Source organism: Maylandia zebra, unplaced genomic scaffold (assembly GCF_041146795.1).
Source record: "Maylandia zebra isolate NMK-2024a unplaced genomic scaffold, Mzebra_GT3a scaffold01, whole genome shotgun sequence".
NCBI classification, from domain to species: domain Eukaryota; kingdom Metazoa; phylum Chordata; class Actinopteri; order Cichliformes; family Cichlidae; genus Maylandia; species Maylandia zebra.
In genome coordinates, this window is record NW_027490031.1 from 1,731,022 (window position 1) to 1,750,083 (window position 19,062).

The 19,062-nt window shown below is 46.0% G+C and overlaps 2 protein-coding genes across 3 annotated transcripts in view; one reads left to right on the forward strand and one right to left on the reverse strand.

Annotated features, from left to right (window-relative positions):
* Positions 1 to 19,062, reverse strand: part of LOC101477089 (protein NLRC3) — a 374,972-nt gene that overhangs the window by 203,884 nt on the left and 152,026 nt on the right. The gene's annotated exons all lie outside the window — the stretch shown is intronic.
* LOC143415587 (uncharacterized) overlaps positions 1 to 19,062 on the forward strand; it is a 42,220-nt gene that overhangs the window by 8,323 nt on the left and 14,835 nt on the right. The window contains exons 4-10 of the mRNA XM_076880826.1: positions 4,862 to 5,266; positions 6,216 to 6,707; positions 8,686 to 9,084; positions 11,876 to 12,271; positions 12,688 to 13,137; positions 14,240 to 14,486; positions 16,594 to 16,955. Coding sequence (XP_076736941.1) covers positions 4,862 to 5,266; positions 6,216 to 6,707; positions 8,686 to 9,084; positions 11,876 to 12,271; positions 12,688 to 13,137; positions 14,240 to 14,486; positions 16,594 to 16,955 — 2,751 coding nt within the window. The remainder of the gene's footprint in view (positions 1 to 4,861; positions 5,267 to 6,215; positions 6,708 to 8,685; positions 9,085 to 11,875; positions 12,272 to 12,687; positions 13,138 to 14,239; positions 14,487 to 16,593; positions 16,956 to 19,062) is intronic.

Sequence of the window (19,062 nt, forward strand, 5' to 3'; positions counted from 1 at the left end):
GGTGCGGAAACCCCTGGCTGAGGAGCGGCCGGGCCAGCGGGTGCGGAAACCCCTGGCTGAGGAGCGGCCGGGCCAGCGGGTGCGGAAACCCCTGGCTGAGAAGCAGGAAGGCTCACAGCTGGCTCTGGGTGCTGTGGCTGCAGGTCCGGGAACTGGACGGGATGGTGGACAGGTGACTGGGAAACAGGAGGCGACTGGACTACAGGGCACTGGGCGGCAGACTGGACTACAGAAGAGTGGAGGACAGGTGGAGACTGGACTACAGGTGACTGGAGGACAGGTGGAGACTGGGCTACAGGTGACTGGAGGACAGGTGGAGACTGAGCTACAGGTGACTGGAGGACAGGTGGAGACTGAGCTACAGGTGACTGGAGGACAGGTGGAGACTGAGCTACAGGTGGCGGAACTGACTGGAGGGCAGCAGGAGACTGGACAGCAGGTGAGGGAACTGATTGGACTAAGGAGACTGACGGATAAACAGAGGCTGGTGAGGCTAATGGCTGAGCTAAAGAGTGAGCTAGTGACGGAGATAAAATTACGGCTTGGGCTCGTAAGGCTGGTGCCTGGGCAGGGGACAGTTCAGCTAGTCTAACCAGTGATACTGCGAGGGCGTGAAAAGCTGGATCAGGAGGTGGATGAAAGGGTGAAGTAGTAGGTGGACCGGTTAGCTCTTCCAAGCCTCCAGGGAGGTCACGCTGGGTTCTGGCTGCCCTCAGCCTGGGCGCTGGGACAGGCACAGAAGGTGGCTGGACACCAGTCACCCCCACCCGAGAAACAGGAGCGGGTGTGGAGGTAGACTGGGTCGCAGCTGCCCTCCTCCTGGGAGCTGGCACTGGAGTGGGTGTAGGCTGACTGATAGGAGTGGAAATAACGACTGGGTGAGTGACACTGACAGGTCTATTGGGTTGTATTCTGGTCTTTCTGCCACCACTATTTACAGTTTTTGACTGCACAGTCTTTGGGGAGCCAGAGCAGAAAAAATCTTCCCAGTGCACATCATCCTCAAGGAGGGAAACTCCCCATGAATCAGAAAAGAGTCTGTTGTGTGTTTTAAGTGGATAATCAGATGAGGGGTGTGGAAAACAGTCACTGGAACTCACCACCGGGAGTTGCTGAACAGAGTCCGTTTTATGGCGGCGTGTGCGCCGCTTTCCCCGGGAAGAGGAAGCGGGCCGGGTAAACGGCTGAGCCGCTGGCGCGGTAGCCTCCGCTGAGCCGAGATGGGAGGTGTAGCCGCTGTGCCGTGGCGAGGCGGAAAGGCTGGAGAGTGAAAAGGCTGGCGGGCGAGCGAGGAGCGAAGCGGCGGGAGAGCGAGCGGCCGAAGCTTGGGCTGTGACGCGCACTCTCCGCGGCGAATGCTCCGGTGCAGCTGAGGCAGCAGGTGGGGGAACGTGGCGTCTCCGAGGCCCGCCCAGAGCCAGGCGAGTCCCCTCGAAGACGTGCTCTCTCTCCGCGAAGAGCCGCTGTTTTCCCCGAAGCCCCTCCGTCCAGCGAAGGAGCGCTGCCTCCTGCCGCTCGAAAAGTTCAGGGTCCGCTGGGTCCACAACGCGGGGTCGTGTCATTCTGTCAAGGGTAGTGTCGTGGATGAGAGAAGGAGGACCCAAACGCTGGACTCACGGGCAGGTAGGTGAAGGTGGATGTTTATTGCCGAAGGAGTGAGCAAACAGTACAGAGGGAGGAAATGGCTGGCTGACTGAATGAATGAACTAAGGACTGACTGACTGACTGACTGGACATACAGACGACATCAGACATACATCATTAACATCAATGACACGACAGAGAACTGGTGAAACCGAGGAACTTAAATACACAGGTTGACTGATGACAATGATTGGAAACAGGTGAGTACAGGGCTGAACATAATCTGACTAATGACACGGGAGACAAGCTGACACGGGAAAAAACAGGAAGTGAGAACATTAATGTGGCGAACCAAACTGAACATGAACAAACTGAAATCACTGGGTCAACGACCCAGGAACCCTGACACTGTGCAGCAAAGACACAGAATAACTCCAGCTTTGTGCCTTTTTCATTGTAGCTGAATTACGGGACAAACTGTTCCTTTTCACTTCAATAAGAAACGCGTAATATTGTCTCTGAATACCAGACGGGACGGTTGGCAACTCTAATAACTTATGAACAAAATAAAGTTCAACATCATTAACTTCATAGCACCCACCCAGCTGTATAGAAACTCCGTCATGCTAGCTAGTACGCAGTACGGAAAAAGTCAGAATAACGAAAATAAACTCCACCTAAACTTGGTTCATATCTGACCCAGAGAGACTGCAGGTCATAACTTCTTACCTGAAGTTCAGTTCACACTTGGACCGGCGGCCGCCTCGGGTCTCTTTTCCTTCATCCACCTGCTGCCTCCACCACTTGCTAATGTTACTGAATCTGTGGAAGCTCCGCGATAGCCACCACACGAAGTAACGAGTAATGACCCTATCTAAATCCCAGTAACGACTAACGCGTTCCTGATTTTGGCATAATAACTAGTTACCGTGCTCGTTACCACAATAATAACGTAGTTACTGTAACGTGTTACTTAATAACGCGTTAGTCCCAACACTGGCTATAAACAATATGTAACTATAACAACACAGGCAACACTGTTGCTGCATCAAAGGAGACTAAGCGATGCTGGTTGCAATCATTAACATGTGAATGAATGAATGTGTGTGAGCGCTCTGTGCTGCAGTTTATTTGTAAGCTGACAGCTGCACATTAAAGCTGTGACACTTTGACCTCGATCCACTTAAACATGAAAGGTTACTCGCTGCATTCAGCTCTGACACACAATCTGGTGAAGGAGTTTGTCACCACATCAAAGTGACATTCATGTTGTTGGTGGATCTTCTCTGTGATAAATGGACTAAACACAGACTGATGGATGTTCTGATGTGTGAAACAGATGTGCAGCAGATTAGGCTCCACATCTCTTTCACACTGCATCAGCAGCTGCATACATGGAAACTTGTGTGACCATGTGGCTCACAGACTGTGCTGCTCAGAGCAGACTGGACATAAAAGACTCAGAGAAAATGTGTCACTTACAGCTGATTTTAATCTGACACTGAACATAACCTGATCTACACCAGGCTGTGTTCAGCATCTGTTACCATGGTGATATAGCCAGGTACAGAGAGCTAGTCTGGTGAAACTAAACACTGACAGGAGGCTCAACGTGGCCACTAACATGTAAATCTTTGTGTTTAAGACTTTTCTGAACCAGAAAATATTAATTTTGTCTAATTTTCAAAGTAAACAAATCTAAATCTAAATGAATTAACTGTAAAATGTTAGTAAATATGTGATTTCCACGTGTGTGATGTGAGCAGCAGGTGAAGCTGCTGTTGTAGATGTTGTTGTTCCCCTCTGTGTGTTTCTGTATTGTTGATGTTTAGTGTTTTGCTGCTAACACTTTATAACAGCTGCACACTCTTCAGCATTAGTGTTAGTTAATACTTGTTTCATCATTTATGAAGCATTGCTCCTCCTCAGTATGTCGTTCATAATCATGGATACACATGATGAAGTTTTGCTGAAGAGGCTCAAATATAACATGTTCAATGACAGCAGTCTGATACTTTTCCAATGATGGATGAACACTTTATAAAGTTGTACATGTGTTACAGATATTCCTGAGTTAATTCAGACAGTTACTGGTTGTTAGTGAAGTATGTTGTGTGAGCTGGTCTAAAGTGAGGCCCATCCATGGCTTCCAAAGCATTTATCACATAACCTGAAAGCTCAGCAGGACCTGGAGACGCCAGCAGGTCTGAGCTGTCTTCATGACAGGAAAAGGAAAACGCACAAAGTGATACAGAACATACAAATATTGATCACACAGTGCAAACATAACTCACTGAAGGTTTGCAGAATATTAAATGAGCAGGGCCAGAGTGTGAGTTTGAGGCTTTAAGAGAGGAAGAGACTCACTGAGCAGCTGGAGCCACTCAGAGCTGTAACTTCAATGTGCTGAAACTTCTTCTATCAAATCAAATGTGAATGATCACAAAACACTAGTGAATATTTCACACAGCGTCACAGACGAGTGTAAACAGCACGAACACAGTGTTGATATTGAAGCGATCAAGGCTACTTTAGCTGCTCCCTCATCACAAGGAGTCACCTGATGATGCAGGAAAGTGTCTCTGGGATGTTGAAGAGTTTGGAAGTTCTGTCGTTGGCTCCTCTGGTTTGTAGTCAGTCACTTTTAGTAAAGACGTCCAGTCAGGTTCACTTCCAAAGTGCTCCTGAGTGAAACACAGCAGCTAAGCTGTTTGGTGCTGTGCTTTCACACAGGTGAACTCAGGTGAAGGCTGAAAAAGGGGGCGTGGCCTCCTCGTCTGGCACAGTGAAAGCTCAGAGCAGCTGATCAGGCTAAGGAGGTGATGAGGTTCAGAGGTGGCTCGCCATCTCCTTCATCATAGAGAATCCAGCGCAAACAGCATTTCCTGTCATATAAACATTGTAGAAAACAGACGTTACTGCATTAAACCAAGAAACACCAGGATTCAGTGACCATAGCAAATATAAAATCTAAACTCTCCAAATACTCCGACGTACATGAATAATACAACACTGTATTACAGCTGTTCTCACAGTGTTCTACCTTTTTACAGCAGTGACATAATTATTTGATCCTCTGCTCAATTTATGAGTTTGCTGACTTCCAAAGAAATAAACAGACTCTGATTTTTATCAAAGTTTTATTTTACTGAAGACAGAAAATCAGCAAAGATCCAGATTAAACTCACAAACATTGCAAAGTGTGTCAGCAGTGTGTGGTTGTTTCAATGCAGCTCACATCAAATCATCACTGAATGTTTCCTTCTTATTGTTCCAGAGTTGATGCTGAGACATCAGATGAAGACCGAACGAGGATCTTTGTGAGTCTGTTCTGTGCAGCAGCAGAGAGAGAGCAGCAGACAGGAGAGAAGATCCTGGAGCTGTTAGCATCAGTGTGCACATACAAAAACAGTCCTCTTAAAGTGAAATGGTGTGACTTCCTCCTGGACCTGTACTCTTATGAGACTAAAACAGGTCTGAGTGTCCTTCCATCATTACAGCCAGTTTTCCAGTCAGCTCCTGCAGTCTGGTCCATAGACCTCTCAGAGAGAAAGACCTCCATCCTCCTGGAGCTGCTGAAACTCCAACCAGAGAAGAAACAAGTGGAGCTGACAGGCTGCTCACATGAAGAGAGTGAAGTGAGGAGTTTGCTGCAGTGTCTGCCTTTTATCTCACAGCTCAGGTAAATAACATGCTCTTCACACGAGTCAAATATCTGTAAGAGAAGATGTGCTGTGAAAATAAGTGATGGAAATATTTGGAGCTCCATGAATTGTAAAGTGATGATTTTGTCTTGTGCTGCCTGTTTGTCATCAGCATCATATGTTTGACCTCATCTACATGGATCATGTTATAAATGTATTCAGACTCTGTCATATTTCAGAGGGAAACGTTCTCAGTCCATCCCTGTGTTTCACTGACGTGTTCAGCTGTTTGTTGCTATGAAGTTTCATATTTTCTATAAATATCAGACGACTTTTAATGCTTATCAGCATCTAGAATAAAGACGTTCTCATCAGAAAGGTTAGATTTATATTTGATAGGATCATGTGACTGAGCTCCTGCTGCAGAGTGTTGGAGTGCACACATGCCAGAAACATCCTTTACACCTGAATCCATCATCGCCATGGAAACAGCATGAAAGCAAACTCAACGAGTCCTTCAGTGACGTAACTCAGTAAATGAATGAGTTACATGCAGCTGGACTTTATCTCTGACTTTGTTTTACTGAGCATGATGATGATGATGGTGGTAGCAGCTCTATAGTGAGCAGATGAAGATGTCAGACAGCAGAGAGGTGTGTGATGTGAGCAGCAGGTGAAGCTGCTGTTGTAGATGTTGTTGTTCCACTCTGTGTGTTTCTGCATTGTTGATGTTTAGTGTTTGACTCTCTAAAGTCAGACAGCGAACAAAATAACAGTTACAGTTCAGAACGCAGTGATTTCACACACAGGCTGAGTGTTTGTGTTGTGAGTCAGTAACTGTCTAAGAACACTGTTCAGCTGCTCTGATGGAAGATGGCTTTAAATGGACTTTCATTATATACAAGATGGAGTCCATCAGCAGTGTGTGGCTGTTTTTATGCAGCTCACGTCAAATCATCACTGAATGTTTCCTTCTTATTGTTACAGTGTTTTTCCTCTGTGGTCACTTCGTCATGAAGCAGTCAGGTTCTTTGTGAGTCTGTTCTGTGCAGCAGCAGAGAGAGAGCAGCAGACAGGAGAGAAGATCCTGGAGCTGTTAGCATCAGTGTTCACTTATCAAACATTCCCTGTTCATGAGAGACGCATGGAGGATGATGATGATGATGATGATGATGATGATGATGATGGTCTCAAGCAATATCAGATTGACTTCCTGTTGGATCTGTGCTCCCATATGCAGGACTTTGAGACTAAAACAGGTCTGAGTGTCCTTCCATCATTACAGCCAGTTTTCCAGTCAGCTCCTGCAGTCTGGATCATACCTTACTCAGACACAAAGACCTCCATCCTCCTGGAGCTGCTGAAACTCCAACCAGAGAAGAAACAAGTGGAGCTGTTGTTGTGGGGAGAAGAAGAAGAAGAAGAAGAGAGTGAATTGAGGATTTTGTTGCAGTGTCTGCCTTTTATCTCACAGCTCAGGTAAATAACACGCTCTTCACATGAGTCAAATATCTGTAAGAGAAGATTTGGTGTGAAAATAAGTGATGGAAATATTTGGAGCTCCATGAATTGTAAAGTGATGATTTTGTCTTGTGCTGCCTGTTTGTCATCAGCATCATATGTTTGACCTCATCTACATGGATCATGTTATAAATGTATTCAGACTCTGTCATATTTCAGAGGGAAACGTTCTCAGTCCATCCCTGTGTTTCACTGACGTGTTCAGCTGTTTGTTGCTATGAAGTTTCATATTTTCTATAAATATCAGACGACTTTTAATGCTTATCAGGATCTAGAATAAAGACGTTCTCATCAGAAAGGTTAGATTTATATTTGATAGGATCATGTGACTGAGCTCCTGCTGCAGAGTGTTGGAGTGCACACATGCCAGAAACATCCTTTACACCTGAATCCATCATCGCCATGGAAACAGCATGAAAGCAAACTCAACGAGTCCTTCAGTGACGTAACTCAGTAAATGAATGAGTTACATGCAGCTGGACTTTATCTCTGACTTTGTTTTACTGAGCATGATGATGATGGTGGTGGTAGCAGCTCTATAGTGAGCAGATGAAGATGTCAGACAGCAGAGAGGTGTGTGATGTGAGCAGCAGGTGAAGCTGCTGTTGTAGATGTTGTTGTTCCACTCTGTGTGTTTCTGCATTGTTGATGTTTAGTGTTTGACTCTCTAAAGTCAGACAGCGAACAAAATAACAGTTACAGTTCAGAACGCAGTGATTTCACACACAGGCTGAGTGTTTGTGTTGTGAGTCAGTAACTGTCTAAGAACACTGTTCAGCTGCTCTGATGGAAGATGGCTTTAAATGGACTTTCATTATATACAAGATGGAGTCCATCAGCAGTGTGTGGCTGTTTTTATGCAGCTCACGTCAAATCATCACAAGTGATACAGAACATACAAATATTGATCACACAATGCAAACATAACTCACTGAAGGTTTGCAGAATATTAAATGAGCAGGGCCAGAGTCTGAGTTTGAGGCTTTAAGAGAGAAAGAGACTCACTGAGCAGCTGGAGCCACTCAGAGCTGTAACTTCAATGTACTGAAACTTCTTCTTTCAAGTCAAATGTGAATGATCACAAAACACTAGTGAATATTTCACACAGCCTGACAGACGAGTGTAAACGTCACGAACACAATGTTGATATTGAAGTGATCAAGGCTACTTTAGCTGCTCCCTCATCACAAGGAGTCACCTGATGATGCAGGAAAGTGTCTCTGGGATGTTTAAGTTTGGAAGTTCTGTCGTTGGCTCCTCTGGTTTGTAGTCAGTCAGTTTTAGTAAAGACGTCCAGTCAGGTTCACTTCCAAAGTGCTCCTGAATGAAACACAGCTCATCACAAGGAGTCACCTGATGATAGGATAGGCCTCGAGGGAAACGAGCCTGCATCAGGAACAGGCTACGGGCTCGCGCACACTGCGCACCCATGCCCAGTATCCTGCTAGCCAATGTTCAATCCATCGATAACAAGCTTGATGACCTCAGAGCCAAAATCAAGTTCCAGAGAGACATTCGGGACTGCAACCTCCTCTGCTTCACCGAGACTTGGCTGAACCCAGCGATACCAGACCACGCCGTGCAGCCGACGGGGTTCTTTTTGGTTTACCGCATGGACAGGACAATGGAGGAAAATGAAGAAAAGGAAAATGAAAAAAAGAGGTGGTGGAGTGTGTTTGATGGTGAACAACAGATGGTGCGACAGCACAAACATCTCCCCACTCTCACGCTCTTGCTCGTCCAATCTGGAACTTTTGATCGTTAAATGTCGCCCTTTCTATCTCCCTCGGGAATTCACTGCGGTCATTGCCTGCACTGTTTACATTCCGCCTCACGCGGACTCGGACACTGCCTTATGTGAGCTACATGAGGCTCTCATACATCGACAAACACTTCACCAAGATGCCGCGCTCATTGTTATGGGAGATTTTAACAGAGTGAATCTCAAATGGACATTTCACAACCTTCACCAGCACATCAACTGCCCCACCCAGGGCACTAGGACATTAGCCCACTGCTACACCCCGTTCAAGAACTGTTACAAGGCTCAGCCCCTGCCGGCATTTGGAAAATCGGATCATGCCGCCATCTTCCTCATGCCTGCTTACAAACAAAGGCTAAAGCAGCAACCACCAATCAGGAGGGAGGTCGCTCGCTGGACGGACCAATCAGTGGCCGCGCTGCAGGATGCACTGGATGATGCAGACTGGGACATGTTTCGGCGCAGCTCTGATGACATCAACATGTTTATGAAAGTGGTTGTGGGATTTATCGGGAAACTAGCGGACGACACAGCAGGAAGATCTATCATCCGAACGTTTGCCAACCAGAAGCCGTGGGTGGATAAAAACATCCGCGACGCTCTGAGATCACGCACCGCTGCCTACAATGAAGGGCTTGTCTCCGGTAATATGGACCTATACAAGGCTGCATCCTACAACGTGCGCAGCGCGGTCCGAAAGGCAAAGCGGAGCTACAGGGAAAAACTAGAGTCACAGCTATGACAGTGCGACTCTAGGAGCCTCTGGAAAGGACTGCGGACAATAACGGACTATAAACGACCAGCTTCTTCAATGATGAATGCCGACGCTTCACTGGCTGATGAGCTGAACACGTTTTATGCTCGCTTCGACGCCACAGCAATTAAAACTACAAACAGCTGCACGTGCTCGGAGTGCTCCAGTGAAGAAAATGCATTCATCATCACAGAGCATGCCGTGAGGAACACCTTCAGGAGGGTGAACACCAGGAAGGCAGCAGGACCTGATGCAATCCCTGGCCGGGTCCTGAGAGCCTGCGCTGACCAGCTAGCACCGGTGTTCACGGAGATCTTCAACCTGTCCCTGGCCCAAGCAGTGGTTCCCACGTGCTTCAAACAGTCCATTATTGTTCCTGTTCCAAAGAAACAACAGCCCACTTGCCACAATGACTACCGTCCAGTAGCACTGACTTTAATTGTGATGAAGTGTTTTGAAAGACTGATGAGAGATCACGTCACTTCTTCACTTCCTGCCACCATCGACTCACTTCAGTTTGCTTACCGGACTAATCGTTCCACAGACGATGCCATATCTCACCTGCTCCACACATCCCTGAGTCACCTGGACACTGACAGAGGGAATTATGTAGGATGCTGTTCGTGGACTACAGTTCAGCATTCAACACAATAATTCCCTCTAAGCTTTTCACCAAGTTGACAGATCTAGGACTCAGCTCATCACTGTTTCAGTGGATCCTCAACTTCCTCACAGACAGACCCCAATCAGTGAGGGTGGGAAAACAAGTCTCCCCCTCCATCTCACTCAGCACTGGAGTGCCTCAGGGCTGTGTTTTAAGCCCCCTGCTGTACTCACTGTACACTTATGACTGTGTAGCCACATCAGACACCACCTCCATTGTCAAGTTTGCTGACGACACTGCTGTTGTGGGCCTGATCTCCGACAACATCGAGACGGCCTACCTGGAGGAGATTAGCAACCTGGAGACCTGGTGCCAGGAGAATAACCTCCTCCTAAACGTCAGCAAGACTAAGGAGTTGATCGTTGACTTCACTACAAAGCAGGCGAGGAATTACAAGCCCCTCATCATCAGTGGCACGCCAGTGGAGAGAGTGGACAGTTTCCGATACCTGAGTGTCCACATCACTCAGGACCTGTCATGGTCCTGCCACATCAACTCCCTGGTTAAGAAAGCCCGTCAGCGTCTCTTCTTCCTCAGAAGACTTAGAGACTTCCATCTGCCACTGAAGGTGCTCAAGAACTTTTACTCCTGCACCATCGAGAGCATCCTGACGGCAAACATCTGCACCTGGTTTGGAAACAGCACCAAGCAGGACATACGAGATCTGCAAAGAGTGGTGCGCTCAGCCGAACGCATCATTCAATCAGAGCTCCCTGACCTGCTGTCCATCTACACCAAGCGGTGCAAGTCCAAAGCTAGGAAGATTATGATGGACCTCTCCCATCCCAACAATGGACTCTTCTCACTGTTGAGGTCGGGAAGCACTTCCACTCCCTTAAGGCCAAAACAGAGAGAATGAGGAGGAGCTTCTTTCCCCAGGCTATTCGGGCCCTGAACCAGGTGTAGGACTGGACTCTCCCACACATCAAATCACCACACGCACCACCACACATTTCCTATAATCCTATAATTCCTGTAATTTATAATCTTTATAATCTTTATAATCTCTTCTGCTATTTGCACATTCTTTACTGTAAATTCCTAAGTTAATTTGTAAATTTTGTAGTAACCTGTAAATTGTAAATATTGTAAAACTTTTTTTCTGTCATTTAATGGTCGGGCATTGTACAGCTACAAGCATCCCCCCCCCCCCCCCCCCCCCCCCCCCCCCCCCCCCAATCTCATACTGTGTATGGTTGTGTGTGTGTTTGACAAATAGAATTTGAATTTGAATGATGCAGGAAAGTGTCTCTGGGATGTTGAAGAGTTTGGAAGTTCTGTCGTTGGCTCCTCTGGTTTGTAGTCAGTCACTTTTAGTAAAGACGTCCAGTCAGGTTCACTTCCAAAGTGCTCCTGAGTGAAACACAGCAGCTAAGCTGTTTGGTGCTGTGCTTTCACACAGGTGAACTCAGGTGAAGGCTGAAAAAGGGGGCGTGGCCTCCTCGTCTGGCACAGTGAAAACTCAGAGCAGCTGCTCAGGCTAAGGAGGTGATGAGGTTCAGAGGTGGCTCGCCATCTCCTTCATCATAGAGAATCCAACGCAAACAGCATTTCCTGTCATATAAACATTGTAGAAAACAGACGTTACTGCATTAAACCAAGAAATACCAGGATTCAGTGACCATAGCAAATATAAAATCTAAACTCTCCAAATACTCCGACGTACATGAATAATACAACACTGTATTACAGCTGTTCTCACAGTGTTCTACCTTTTTACAGCAGTGACATAATTATTTGATCCTCTGCTCAATTTATGAGTTTGCTGACTTCCAAAGAAATAAACAGACTCTGATTTTTATCAAAGTTTCATTTTACTGAAGACAGAAAATCAGCAAAGATCCAGATTAAACTCACAAACATTGCAAAGTGTGTCAGCAGTGTGTGGTTGTTTCAATGCAGCTCACATCAAATCATCACTGAATGTTTCCTTCTTATTGTTACAGATTTAATGTTTTGAATGATGAAGTCAGGATCTTTGTGAGTCTGTTCTGTGCAGCAGCAGAGAGAGAGCAGCAGACAGGAGAGAAGATCCTGGAGCCGTTAGCATCAGTGTGCACATACAAATACAGTCCTCTTAAAGAGAAATGGTGTGACTTCCTCCTGGATCTGTACTCTTATGAGACTAAAACAGGTCTGAGTGTCCTTCCATCATTACAGCCAGTTTTCCAGTCAGCTCCTGCAGTCTGGTCCATAGACCTCTCAGAGAGAAAGACCTCCATCCTCCTGGAGCTGCTGAAACTCCAACCAGAGAAGAAACAAGTGGAGCTGAGAGGCCGCTCACATGAAGAGAGTGAAGTGAGGAGTTTGCTGCAGTGTCTGCCTTTTATCTCACAGCTCAGGTAAGTCAGATTGTATTCAGAAGCTTAGTGAAGAGTTTTGATGGAGAACATGCGTTCACCACATGCAGTATACACATAGTATATAGTTACTTTACAAAGAAAGCAGAAAACAACTTTTCTATTCATTTAATCTTAAAGTAAAGTTTTTACAGTCTCTTCTTGATTTAAAGAAGCTTCTAAAAGTGGAATTTTGACAAATTTCTAAAATATTTGTGTTTTCTTGTTTATATGAGGATTAATAAATTAGTTATGTGCTGCAACTGAGATGATATGTTTCCCTCTTTTATGATATATTTGACATGAAGCGTCATTATGTACAGGAACCATGGACCAGATGGAGTCAATCAGCAGTGTGTGGCTGTTTTTATGCAGCTCACATCAAATCATCACTGAATGTTTCCTTCTTATTGTTCCAGTGTTCATGTTTGGAATCGTCATGGAGCAGTCAGGATCTTTGTGAGTCTGTTCTGTGCAGCAGCAGAGAGAGAGCAGCAGACAGGAGAGAAGATCCTGGAGCTGTTAGCATCAGTGTGCACATATCAGACATTCCCTCTTCATGAGAGACACATGGAGGATGATGATGATGATCTGAAGCAATATCAGATTAACTTCCTGTTGGATCTGTGCTCCCATGTGAAGGACTGTGAGACTAAAACAGGTCTGAGTGTCCTTCCATCATTACAGCCAGTTTTCCAGTCAGCTCCTGCAGTCTGGTCCATAGACCTCTCAGAGAGAAAGACCTCCATCCTCCTGGAGCTGCTGAAACTCCAACCAGAGAAGAAACAAGTGGAGCTGACAGGCTGCTCACATGAAGAGAGTGAAGTGAGGAGTTTGCTGCAGTGTCTGCCTTTTATCTCACAGCTCAGGTAAATAACATGCTCTTCACATGAGTCAAATATCTGTAAGAGAAGATGTGCTGTGAAAATAAGTGATGGAAATATTTGGAGCTCCATGAATTGTAAAGTGATGATTTTGTCTTGTGCTGCCTGTTTGTCATCAGCATCATATGTTTGACCTCATCTACATGGATCATGTTATAAATGTATTCAGACTCTGTCATATTTCAGAGGGAAACGTTCTCAGTCCATCCCTGTGTTTCACTGACGTGTTCAGCTGTTTGTTGCTATGAAGTTTCATATTTTCTATAAATATCAGACGACTTTTAATGCTTATCAGGATCTAGAATAAAGACGTTCTCATCAGAAAGGTTAGATTTATATTTGATAGGATCATGTGACTGAGCTCCTGCTGCAGAGTGTTGGAGTGCACACATGCCAGAAACATCCTTTACACCTGAATCCATCATCGCCATGGAAACAGCATGAAAGCAAACTCAACGAGTCCTTCAGTGACGTAACTCAGTAAATGAATGAGTTACATGCAGCTGGACTTTATCTCTGACTTTGTTTTACTGAGCATGATGATGATGATGGTGGTAGCAGCTCTATAGTGAGCAGATGAAGATGTCAGACAGCAGAGAGGTGTGTGATGTGAGCAGCAGGTGAAGCTGCTGTTGTAGATGTTGTTGTTCCACTCTGTGTGTTTCTGCATTGTTGATGTTTAGTGTTTGACTCTCTAAAGTCAGACAGCGAACAAAATAACAGTTACAGTTCAGAACGCAGTGATTTCACACACAGGCTGAGTGTTTGTGTTGTGAGTCAGTAACTGTCTAAGAACACTGTTCAGCTGCTCTGATGGAAGATGGCTTTAAATGGACTTTCATTATATACAAGATGGAGTCCATCAGCAGTGTGTGGCTGTTTTTATGCAGCTCACATCAAATCATCACTGAATGTTTCCTTCTTATTGTTACAGTGTTTTTCCTCTGTGGTCACTTCGTCATGAAGCAGTCAGGTTCTTTGTGAGTCTGTTCTGTGCAGCAGCAGAGAGAGAGCAGCAGACAGGAGAGAAGATCCTGGAGCTGTTAGCATCAGTGTTCACTTATCAAACATTCCCTGTTCATGAGAGACGCATGGAGGATGATGATGATGATGATGATGATGATGATGATGATGGTCTCAAGCAATATCAGATTGACTTCCTGTTGGATCTGTGCTCCCATATGCAGGACTTTGAGACTAAAACAGGTCTGAGTGTCCTTCCATCATTACAGCCAGTTTTCCAGTCAGCTCCTGCAGTCTGGATCATACCTTACTCAGACACAAAGACCTCCATCCTCCTGGAGCTGCTGAAACTCCAACCAGAGAAGAAACAAGTGGAGCTGTTGTTGTGGGGAGAAGAAGAAGAAGAAGAAGAGAGTGAATTGAGGATTTTGTTGCAGTGTCTGCCTTTTATCTCACAGCTCAGGTAAATAACACGCTCTTCACATGAGTCAAATATCTGTAAGAGAAGATTTGGTGTGAAAATAAGTGATGGAAATATTTGGAGCTCCATGAATTGTAAAGTGATGATTTTGTCTTGTGCTGCCTGTTTGTCATCAGCATCATATGTTTGACCTCATCTACATGGATCATGTTATAAATGTATTCAGACTCTGTCATATTTCAGAGGGAAACGTTCTCAGTCCATCCCTGTGTTTCACTGACGTGTTCAGCTGTTTGTTGCTATGAAGTTTCATATTTTCTATAAATATCAGACGACTTTTAATGCTTATCAGGATCTAGAATAAAGACGTTCTCATCAGAAAGGTTAGATTTATATTTGATAGGATCATGTGACTGAGCTCCTGCTGCAGAGTGTTGGAGTGCACACATGCCAGAAACATCCTTTACACCTGAATCCATCATCGCCATGGAAACAGCATGAAAGCAAACTCAACGAGTCCTTCAGTGACGTAACTCAGTAAATGAATGAGTTACATGCAGCTGGACTTTATCTCTGACTTTGTTTTACTGAGCATGATGATGATGGTGGTGGTAGCAGCTCTATAGTGAGCAGATGAAGATGTCAGACAGCAGAGAGGTGTGTGATGTGAGCAGCAGGTGAAGCTGCTGTTGTAGATGTTGTTGTTCCACTCTGTGTGTTTCTGCATTGTTGATGTTTAGTGTTTGACTCTCTAAAGTCAGACAGCGAACAAAATAACAGTTACAGTTCAGAACGCAGTGATTTCACACACAGGCTGAGTGTTTGTGTTGTGAGTCAGTAACTGTCTAAGAACACTGTTCAGCTGCTCTGATGGAAGATGGCTTTAAATGGACTTTCATTATATACAAGATGGAGTCCATCAGCAGTGTGTGGCTGTTTTTATGCAGCTCACGTCAAATCATCACAAGTGATACAGAACATACAAATATTGATCACACAATGCAAACATAACTCACTGAAGGTTTGCAGAATATTAAATGAGCAGGGCCAGAGTCTGAGTTTGAGGCTTTAAGAGAGAAAGAGACTCACTGAGCAGCTGGAGCCACTCAGAGCTGTAACTTCAATGTACTGAAACTTCTTCTTTCAAGTCAAATGTGAATGATCACAAAACACTAGTGAATATTTCACACAGCCTGACAGACGAGTGTAAACGTCACGAACACAATGTTGATATTGAAGTGATCAAGGCTACTTTAGCTGCTCCCTCATCACAAGGAGTCACCTGATGATGCAGGAAAGTGTCTCTGGGATGTTTAAGTTTGGAAGTTCTGTCGTTGGCTCCTCTGGTTTGTAGTCAGTCAGTTTTAGTAAAGACGTCCAGTCAGGTTCACTTCCAAAGTGCTCCTGAATGAAACACAGCTCATCACAAGGAGTCACCTGATGATAGGATAGGCCTCGAGGGAAACGAGCCTGCATCAGGAACAGGCTACGGGCTCGCGCACACTGCGCACCCATGCCCAGTATCCTGCTAGCCAATGTTCAATCCATCGATAACAAGCTTGATGACCTCAGAGCCAAAATCAAGTTCCAGAGAGACATTCGGGACTGCAACCTCCTCTGCTTCACCGAGACTTGGCTGAACCCAGCGATACCAGACCACGCCGTGCAGCCGACGGGGTTCTTTTTGGTTTACCGCATGGACAGGACAATGGAGGAAAATGAAGAAAAGGAAAATGAAAAAAAGAGGTGGTGGAGTGTGTTTGATGGTGAACAACAGATGGTGCGACAGCACAAACATCTCCCCACTCTCACGCTCTTGCTCGTCCAATCTGGAACTTTTGATCGTTAAATGTCGCCCTTTCTATCTCCCTCGGGAATTCACTGCGGTCATTGCCTGCACTGTTTACATTCCGCCTCACGCGGACTCGGACACTGCCTTATGTGAGCTACATGAGGCTCTCATACATCGACAAACACTTCACCAAGATGCCGCGCTCATTGTTATGGGAGATTTTAACAGAGTGAATCTCAAATGGACATTTCACAACCTTCACCAGCACATCAACTGCCCCACCCAGGGCACTAGGACATTAGCCCACTGCTACACCCCGTTCAAGAACTGTTACAAGGCTCAGCCCCTGCCGGCATTTGGAAAATCGGATCATGCCGCCATCTTCCTCATGCCTGCTTACAAACAAAGGCTAAAGCAGCAACCACCAATCAGGAGGGAGGTCGCTCGCTGGACGGACCAATCAGTGGCCGCGCTGCAGGATGCACTGGATGATGCAGACTGGGACATGTTTCGGCGCAGCTCTGATGACATCAACATGTTTATGAAAGTGGTTGTGGGATTTATCGGGAAACTAGCGGACGACACAGCAGGAAGATCTATCATCCGAACGTTTGCCAACCAGAAGCCGTGGGTGGATAAAAACATCCGCGACGCTCTGAGATCACGCACCGCTGCCTACAATGAAGGGCTTGTCTCCGGTAATATGGACCTATACAAGGCTGCATCCTACAACGTGCGCAGCGCGGTCCGAAAGGCAAAGCGGAGCTACAGGGAAAAACTAGAGTCACAGCTATGACAGTGCGACTCTAGGAGCCTCTGGAAAGGACTGCGGACAATAACGGACTATAAACGACCAGCTTCTTCAATGATGAATGCCGACGCTTCACTGGCTGATGAGCTGAACACGTTTTATGCTCGCTTCGACGCCACAGCAATTAAAACTACAAACAGCTGCACGTGCTCGGAGTGCTCCAGTGAAGAAAATGCATTCATCATCACAGAGCATGCCGTGAGGAACACCTTCAGGAGGGTGAACACCAGGAAGGCAGCAGGACCTGATGCAATCCCTGGCCGGGTCCTGAGAGCCTGCGCTGACCAGCTAGCACCGGTGTTCACGGAGATCTTCAACCTGTCCCTGGCCCAAGCAGTGGTTCCCACGTGCTTCAAACAGTCCATTATTGTTCCTGTTCCAAAGAAACAACAGCCCACTTGCCACAATGACTACCGTCCAGTAGCACTGACTTTAATTGTGATGAAGTGTTTTGAAAGACTGATGAGAGATCACATCACTTCTTCACTTCCTGCCACCATCGACTCACTTCAGTTTGCTTACCTGACTAATCGTTCCACAGACGATGCCATATCTCACCTGCTCCACACATCCCTGAGTCACCTGGACACTGACAGAGGGAATTATGTAGGATGCTGTTCGTGGACTACAGTTCAGCATTCAACACAATAATTCCCTCTAAGCTTTTCACCAAGTTGACAGATCTAGGACTCAGCTCATCACTGTTTCAGTGGATCCTCAACTTCCTCACAGACAGACCCCAATCAGTGAGGGTGGGAAAACAAGTCTCCCCCTCCATCTCACTCAGCACTGGAGTGCCTCAGGGCTGTGTTTTAAGCCCCCTGCTGTACTCACTGTACACTTATGACTGTGTAGCCACATCAGACACCACCTCCATTGTCAAGTTTGCTGACGACACTGCTGTTGTGGGCCTGATCTCCGACAACATCGAGACGGCCTACCTGGAGGAGATTAGCAACCTGGAGACCTGGTGCCAGGAGAATAACCTCCTCCTAAACGTCAGCAAGACTAAGGAGTTGATCGTTGACTTCACTACAAAGCAGGCGAGGAATTACAAGCCCCTCATCATCAGTGGCACGCCAGTGGAGAGAGTGGACAGTTTCCGATACCTGAGTGTCCACATCACTCAGGACCTGTCATGGTCCTGCCACATCAACTCCCTGGTTAAGAAAGCCCGTCAGCGTCTCTTCTTCCTCAGAAGACTTAGAGACTTCCATCTGCCACTGAAGGTGCTCAAGAACTTTTACTCCTGCACCATCGAGAGCATCCTGACGGCAAACATCTGCACCTGGTTTGGAAACAGCACCAAGCAGGACATACGAGATCTGCAAAGAGTGGTGCGCTCAGCCGAACGCATCATTCAATCAGAGCTCCCTGACCTGCTGTCCATCTACACCAAGCGGTGCAAGTCCAAAGCTAGGAAGATTATGATGGACCTCTCCCATCCCAACAATGGACTCTTCTCACTGTTGAGGTCGGGAAGCACTTCCACTCCCTTAAGGCCAAAACAGAGAGAATGAGGAGGAGCTTCTTTCCCCAGGCTATTCGGGCCCTGAACCAGGTGTAGGACTGGACTCTCCCACACACGTCACTATAAGACTGGACTCTCCCACACATCAAATCACCACACGCACCACCACACATTTCCTATAATCCTATAATTCCTGTAATTTATAATCTTTATAATCTTTATAATCTCTTCTGCTATTTGCACATTCTTTACTGTAAATTCCTAAGTTAATTTGTAAATTTTGTAGTAACCTGTAAATTGTAAATATTGTAAAACTTTTTTTCTGTCATTTAATGGTCGGGCATTGTACAGCTACAAGCATCCCCCCCCCCCCCCCCCCCCCCCCCCCCCCATGTCATACTGTGTATGGTTGTGTGTGTGTTTGACAAATAGAATTTGAATTTGAATGATGC